This window comes from Peromyscus leucopus, chromosome 2 (assembly GCF_004664715.2).
Source record: "Peromyscus leucopus breed LL Stock chromosome 2, UCI_PerLeu_2.1, whole genome shotgun sequence".
NCBI lineage: Eukaryota > Metazoa > Chordata > Mammalia > Rodentia > Cricetidae > Peromyscus > Peromyscus leucopus.
The window spans coordinates 129290338-129298655 of record NC_051064.1 but is presented as its reverse complement, the minus strand read 5'-3'; the positions used below and the strand labels follow the sequence as shown (position 1 = coordinate 129298655).

Genomic DNA, 8318 nt, shown 5'->3' with positions numbered 1-8318 from the left:
CAGCCAGAGAGGATAAATAGGAGAAAAAGATCAAGGAGAAAGAGAACAAGGAGAGGAGGACACCAGGGGCCAGCCACACAGCCAGCCACCGAGTCAGAGTGAAAGTAAGATATACAGAAGTAAGAAAAGGAAAAAGCATGAAGGCAAAAGGTAGATGGGATAATTTGTTAAGGAAAGCTGGCTAGAAATAAGCCAAGTTAATGGCGGGCATTTGTAAGTAATAATAAGTCTCTGTGTGTAATTATTTGGGAGCTGGGTGGCAGGCCCCCCCCCCCAAGCCAAAGAGTTAACAGACTAACAACAGTGTTTATCCAAGAACTCCAGGGCGTCAGTAAAAAAGAAGTCATAATGAAAGTGATGAGGAGAAGAGCTGGTGCTGCTCTGAAACTACATTTGCAGAAATCCTACAAAGCAGGGCTTAGCCCTCCACTACCGGACGGAGGCAAGAACAGTCTCAGAAGTGAGATGCCTTGCTCAGGACAACAGTGCGAAAGCCTGCCGGGACCCAAATCTTGCACTTACAAACTACTTGTAGGGGATGTGGTGTCTCTCAGTTAGTAGAGTGCTTGTCTAGCATGCACCACTGAAGCCTGGATTCTAACCCCAGCACTGCATAAACTGGGTATAGTGGTGCACACCTGTAATCCCAGCAATGGGGAGGTGGAAGTAAGAAGTTCAGAAGTTCAAAGGACTCAATGGCCTGGACTACATGAGACCATATATAAAAAAGAAAACAAGAAGAAGAAAAGAAACTCCACCTGTTTTCTCCTAACAGAGAAGTGAGACCAGGTCCCAGCTCATCACCCCAGGACTTCCTTTCCCTGACCCTGCAGCCTCTGTACTGTGTCTCCGAGTCTGGTTCCTCACTTCTCCCAGCGTCCCAGTGTCCACAGCAGAAGGTCCTGTGGCCCTTTGTCTATGCTCTCAGACCTTACAGGTTCTCCAAAGTGGATGAATATCCTGCCCATGCTGTGAGTATTGGCAACATTCACTTGTGACGGGGCAGGACTCTGAGTTCCTCTCCGCTTTGATTCTGCTGGTGTTGAGATGGGCTGGCACCCGCTACTGCCTGGCCTGCTCCTTTCCCTGCCTCTGGTAACAGGGTGGACCACTTCTAAGTGCCTGCTGACTGAAGGCTCCCAACTGCCCCTGGTCTCTCGCTACTTCTCACTCTGCTCAGTCACCCAGCTGCCCTTCCTTGCTGCATGCTTCTCAGTGACCAACCTGACACAGACCTTGGCAGCTGTGCCTCGGACCGTGGAAGGACTCTGCCTCATCGGTTCTGTGTCTTCTCTGCCTCCGGATGCTTTCTCTCTTTTTCCTGGACTCAAGATTCTGGCACTGAATCTGCATCTCACCGAACTCCTGCCAGGAGCTCTCCGAGGCTTAGGACAGTTGCAGAAACTATCTTTTCTAGACCAGCCTTTTGGGAAGAAATCCCTCTTTCTGCCTCCTGATGCCTTCGGGGACCTGATTTCCCTCCAGAGCCTCCATATCTCGGGGCCCTGCCTGGACAAGAAGGCAGGTGTCCAACTGCCTCGCAGTCTGCAAAGGCTGGCTGTTACGTTCAGTTGCCTCCAGGATGTGGGGGAGCTAGCTGGCATGTTTCCAGACCTGGTGCAAGGCCCTTCTTCCAGGGATCCGTGGACCCTGCATATGTTGGATCTGAAATTCAACCAGGGGCTGAAGATGGCTAGTCCTGGGTCCCTCCAGGGTCTCCAGCTGGAGACTCTGAACCTGGATCAAACACACCTTGAGGCAGCGAGAGTGAAGGACCTGGGACTTCAGAAACTCGATGTCTTGTATGCACAGTCGACTGTCGTGGCGGAGCTGCCTGCTGAGGCTGTTGCCCACTTTAAGCTGCAGGAGCTGAACGTGGGAAGAAACAAGATAGGATATATATCTCAGGAGGCCCTGGCTTCCTGCAACAGTCTGAAGAGCTTGGGTCTCCAAAGCACTGGCCTGACTAAGCTGCCCCCAGGGTTCCTGGCTGCCATGCCTAGGCTTGAGACACTGAACCTGGCTGGAAACCAACTGCAGAGCGTGACGCTGTGCATGAACGAGACCGGGGATGTGTCAGGATTGAGGACTCTGAATCTGGCAGGCAACGGGCTGCGCATCCTGCCTCCAGCCACCTTCTCCTGCTTACCACACTTGCGAGAACTGCTTGCTTCAGGACAACCAGCTGCTTTCCCTGGAGGGACAGCTGTTCCGGGATCTCCAGCAGCTAGAGACGTTGAACTTGGATAAAAATCCCCTGCTTAACCTGAGTAAGAACTGGTTAGTTGCTCTGCCTGCCTTGACCACCCTTAGCCTGCTAGACACCCAAATATCTCTGAGCCCAGACCCTGGCTTCTGGGGAGCACAGAGTCTGCATACCTTGAGACTGAAGCTTCCCTCTCTCCCTGCTCCGTCAGCATTGTCCCTGCCTATGTATCTGACCAGCTTAGAGCTTCATGCATCGTCAGGCATGAAGCCCTGGAGGCTTTCCCCAAACGTCTTTCCTTTCTTGGAGACCTTGACTATAAAAGGCAGGGGGATGAAGCTGGAGGTGCAGAATGCCTCGGAGGTCTTCCCCACTCTTCAGCATCTCTCCCTGCTCCAGAATAGCTTGGAGGCCTTCTGCTCCCAGGACACCTCCAACATCTTTCTCTGGCAGCTCCCCAAACTTCAGTCCTTGAAGATCTGGGGTGCTGGAAGCAACTCCAGACCCTGCCTTATCACTGGGCTGCCCAGCCTCCAGGAGCTGAAGCTGGAGTCCCTTCAATCCGTAGCCCAGCCCCGTTCAGTACAGCTGGAGGAACTGGTGGGCGAGCTTCCCCAGCTCCGGGCACTGCAGCTGTCCGGCACAGGGCTCAAGACGCTGTCGGCTGCAGCTTTCCAGCGCCTGGGCAGTCTCCGGGTCTTAGTGCTATACACCGAGAAAGACTTGGTTCTGCATGACAGTCTGAGGGAGTACAGCCCTCAGATGCCCCAGTATATATACATCCTGCAGTCAAACTTGGCCTGCCAGTGTGCCAACGCATGGATGGAGCCATGGGTTAAGCAGTCCACTAAAACATACATCCAGATACTAGATCGCCAGTTATGTCTAACAGAAGAGGGGGGCCATGCCAAGCACCCCCTTTTCTCCTTTCTGTGGGACCACTGCCCCCAGACTTTGGAGCTAAAACTCTTCTTAGCTAGCTCTTCTTTGGTGTTTCTGCTGATGGCCTTGCCACTCCTCCAAGAAGTCAGGAACTTATGGATCCCTTCCTGCAGGCCTTGTTCAGGGTTTGGCTCCAGGGTCGGCGGGGTCAGGGGGGTGAAGGAAAGCGGTTCCTTTTTGACGTCTTCGTGTCTCACTGCAGGCAAGACCAGGGCTGGGTAATAGAGGAACTTCTGCCTGCTCTGGAGGGCTTCCTTCCAGCGGGCCTGGGCCTCCGCCTCTGTCTCCCTGATCGAGACTTTGAGCCTGGTAAGGATGTAGTTGATAATGTGGTGGACAGCATGGTGACCAGCCGCGTCATTCTCTGTGTGCTGAGCGGCCAGGCCCTGTGTAGCCCTCGCGGCCGCCTGGAGCTCCGCCTGGCCACCTCTCTCTTCCTGGCTGCCCCCTTCCCTCCCGTGGTGTTGCTGGCCTTCCTGGAACCCATTTCCCGACACCAGCTCCCCGGCTACCACAGACTGGCCCGGCTGCTTCGGCGAGGAGACTACTGCCTGTGGCCCGAGGAAGAAGAGAGAAAGGATGGCTTCTGGGCTTGGCTGAGGAGCAGGCTCGGGTCGCCGGGGTTGGAGTAAGGTGGCACATGTGAACTTCAGGGCGGGGGTAGGGAAGCAAGCCAGCCTGGCAGGGAGTCAGTGAGGAGGGGGGCACAGTGGGGCCGAGAGCCTGGAGTCGGCTTTTGCCGGTGCGGGAATCCACAAGCTGGAAACGCGGGTTTGGGGCGGGGGCTGGAGGGTGAAGGAGGAGGAAAGCTGAGAGATGGCAGGGGCCCATGGGGGATGTGACATTCCCAAGATCTCCAAATCCCCAGTAAACTGGCTAAATCTGAGAAATGATGGCTTGGTTGATTTTTTTTTTTTTTTTTTTTTTTTATTTAGCGGAAATGCAAGAGGCAGAGGGTCAAAGGGGAAATAAAGGTGGGGCATGCTGGGAAGAAGATAAGGCCTTTAAGCTTATCTTTAAGCTTTAGAACTTGGGACCAGGTCAAGTTCAACTGGATTGTCAAGAGTCCAACCGGTCCTTTTATGTCCAGGGTCATAGAAGATGTTGCACTTCTGTTGCAGTGATGAACACCTGAATCAAAATCGAAATCAACTAAAGGGAGGAAAGTTTGTTTTTTTGTTTTGTTTTGTTTTGTTTTGGCTTACAAATTCAGGTCATGCTCTGTTGAGGGAAGTCAAGGCAGGCCTGCTTGTTATTTCACACAGCCTTACCTCCAACCAGGGAACTCACTTCACAGCCAAGAAGTACACAAGAAGCATGGAGGGTGTTGCTTGCTGGCTGGCTAATGTTCAGCTAGCTTTCTTATAGGGTTCAGGACCACTGCCTAGGTTGAGTACTGCCCATAGAGGACTTGGTTCTCCAATTGACAATCAGGACAGTCCCCCCACAGTCATGCCCCAGGCCAGTCTGTGCTAGGCAGTTTCTCAATTGAGACTTTCTTCTCAGATGACTTTAGGCTGTGTCAAGTTGACAGTTAAAGCTAATTAGGATAGAAGGGTTGACAGCTGAGGGCCACAAAGCTGGGATGCCGTCCAGAAGCAGACAGATCATTTCTCCTTCAGTGAAAACATGAAGATATTATGCTCATGTAGATCATCCTCAGGAGCCTCAGAACAGCACTATCACCCTGGATGCTCTAGCATACAGAGCCAGCCACATGTAGCTCCCAGAGCATCATGAAGCCTTGCCTCTGGGCCTTTGCACATACTGCTTCTTTACTGACAACACCTTTCCCCGGGGACTTGCTAAACATCCTTTAAAATTCAGCTCAACCATTACTTTCTCCAGAGGCCTGTGCTGAGCTCCCAGCCTGGGGCAGGGTTTCGGAAGAAAATATTATATTAATATTCCTCCCTCACTTTGACCAACACCCCACCCCAGCCCAGCCTAGCCTTGAATCTGACTGAGGATGAACTCCCAATCTTGTTGCCTCCAAATCTCCAGTGCCAGGATTATGGGTGTGTGTATTATCTGACCCAGCTATATTTCTCTTTTCTTTTTAAAAACCTTACCTTTTCTGAAGCTAGATTGCCGGCTTTTTAACTATGTGGCTTTGGTATGTCACTTACTCTTTGCATCCTAGTTTCCTGTTCTGTAAAATGGGATAGCATCATACACACACAGCTCAGTATTTTGTGATGATTAAATGCATTAATATGACTAAAGGAACAAGAAAAACACCAATTCATTACACATGTGTTCAATAGAAGTTTCATATTGCAGGACTGGATTAATAATCCATACTCAGTGATTAATACTCCACACTATTCTTGAAAAGGACCTGAGTTTACAGTCTAACACCCATTTTCGGGCAGGTGCTCACAGCAACTTCTAACTCCAGCTCCAGGGGATCTGACATTCTCTGCTGGCCTTTGAGAGTACTGCCACTCATGTATACATACCACCACCCAAACACATACATATAATTAAAAAAAATAGCCAGGCGGTGGTGGTGCATGCCTTTAATTCCAGTACTCGGGAAGCAGAGGCAAGTGGATCTCTTTGAGTAGTTTGAGGGCAGCCTGGTCTACAAAACTAAAACAAACAAACAAAAAGAATATTTTAAAAACAAAAAATTAAAATAAAATGTTTTATATTACTGTATAAAACAAGTGTATCATTTATAACAGATACACATATGTTGGAAGCATGTGCTTCAGAAGAGTGATTTGCTCCCAGGAATTCTTGATCCAGAAGGTTTGGAGATCAGGTCCTGTAGCAAAGATGAAGAGTGCCGTCTTCATTCTTGGATCCTACTTCTAACCCAGCTGAAAAGATTCAGATAGGCAAATGCAGATTGCTGCCAAACCGGACAGAGCCCAAGGCTAGTTCTGGCTGGATTTGGCCTCTTAGGGATTTTTTTTTTTTTAAAGTATTCCCACTTCTGTAATAGAATGACAGGTTTTAATTAGACAAAGGCTTCGAGACACCATACAATTCCAGGCTGGATTTAGGGTGAGGGGTGCCCTCTTGTGGTCTATTGGTGTTTCTCTCTTTTTGTACACCTCTGTTTCTGCTCTTCAGGACAGGCTTTGCTGATGGGAAGGAAGGTCTCACCTGGCCCTGCAAAGCTGTCTTTCCACCTTCGGACACCAACACTCTCTGATGTCTCATCCCACTCTGCCCTCCTAACTGTGTCAGAGTTTACTCGAAGTCCTCGCCTCCTTCTCCTCAGTGTCTTCCTCAGGAAAGGTCAGGCAGAGAGCAAAAAAATGTCTGGAATTTTAGAGCTTCAAATTCCAGCCTCAGTACTTATTGTCTGTGTGATATTAAGCAGGCTAATTTATATCTCTAGGCCCCCACCGCTTTTGTAACTTGGAGCAACAATACCAACCTCATAGAACTTCGGGGACAATTGAATAGGGTATTCAACAGTAGCCGAGAGTAGGCAATAGTAACCTATTAATACCAATGCATTATACGCACTAAGTAAATCATGTGATCTGTTAAGAAGTAAGTCAGAGCCAGGCGGTGGTGGTGCACGTCTTTAATCCCAGCACTCAGGAGGCAGAGCCAGGCAGATCTTTGTGAGTTCGAGACCAGCCTGGTCTACAGAGTGAGATCCAGGAAAGGTGCAAAGCTACACAGAGAAACCCTGTCTTGAAAAACTAAAAAAAAAAAAAAAAAAAAAAAGTCAGAATATAGTTTCTAGCTAAGGAATTTGAAATGGGTTATTACAACTAAGATCTAAGATGTAGAATTTCCTTAAATGTAACTCTAGCTAATATACTGAGCCCTTTCCAAATGCTAGCTACTGTCAATTTGCTCAAGTTTTATAGCTCAATAAAAATAACAGCCAGTAGTCATTCAACTTTTTGAGTGTCAGGAATATGACAAGCTTTTCACATTCTTTGTCTACTTTTTTTCCCTCAACAGTCCTCAAAGGAAGATTTCACTATTATCATTCCCACCCTCCAGACAATGAAACTGAAATGTAAGACTTGTAGGGGAGACAGTTCACTTGATAAGGTGCTGGCCACACGATCAATAAGGGTTTGAGGTCAGGTCCCCAGCATCCATATCCAGGAGTGTCAGTGCCGTAAGTAATACTTAGTACTGGGGAATAGATGGGGAGGCAAAGACAGACAGATTCTCAGAGCTCATGGGTTAGCTAACCCAGCTGAATCTCTGAGCTCTAGGTTCAGTGAGAGACCCCACCTCTAATTGACAGGGTGGAGAATGCTCTGTGAAGGACACTCACATTGACCTCAGGCCTCCACAAGCATGTGCACCTTCATGCACAATGCACCTACCCACACAAACACACATATACGTACATGAGAGGCGTTAGCACTGTGCCCAAGGTTTTGAGAGGTAGGTTCTGCTCTGTCACCTGAATTTTACAGCTGAAAAATAAAATCAAGGACAAATGTGATGCAGTGCTGTTTTCAAGGGTACACAGCTAGGAAGTAGCCGGGTTGGGATTTGGGTCTATGCCTGACTACAAAACCCACATTTCCACCTTCCTATTAGATTGCTCATACCTCCGAGTATTTACACTGGTTGTCCTAGTTAGGGTTACTATTGCTATGAAAAAACACCGTGCCCAAAGCAGCTTGGAGAGGAAAGGGTTCATTTGGCTTACACTTCCACATTAGAGCCTGCCATTGAAGGAAGCCAGGACAGGAATTCAAACAGGGTAGGAACCTGGAGGCAGGAGCTGATGCAGAAGCTATGGAGAAAAACTGCTTACTGGTTTGTTCAGCCTGCTTTCTTATAGAACCCAGAACCACCAGCCCAGGGGTGAACCCACCCACAATAGGTTGAGCCCTCCGCCATCAACCATTAATTAAGGAAATGTCCCACAGGCTTTCCACAGCCCATCTTATGGAGGCATTTTCTCAATTGAGGCTCCCCTCCTCTCTGATGACTAGCTTGTGTCAAGTTAGTGTAAGACTAGCCAGGGCAGTGATACAGAGCAACCACAAATTATACTAAGATTATTCAGCAACAAGGATTAACATGTTTCCAACACCCAGGAGGATTCAAGCTCTGTACACAATTTACATAATAATGGCCAATATCTGTTATCCATTATGGATCCTGGCTCTGAGTTAACAGTTCTAGGTTTATTGTTTTACTAGCGCCTCCCTCACATAAACCTGTGACA

At 48.8% G+C, this 8318-nt stretch overlaps 1 protein-coding gene across 1 annotated transcript; it reads left to right on the top strand.

The window, feature by feature from the left end:
- The first annotated feature begins 697 nt into the window (after window positions 1-697).
- LOC114682047 (toll-like receptor 12) lies at window positions 698-3963 on the top strand. Its single transcript, XM_028855834.2, is given in 3 exon segments — window positions 698-2166; window positions 2168-3251; window positions 3254-3963. Coding segments are annotated over 3 exon segments (2730 nt in total). The 5' UTR covers window positions 698-1047; the 3' UTR covers window positions 3781-3963.
- The last annotated feature ends 4355 nt before the right edge of the window (window positions 3964-8318 follow it).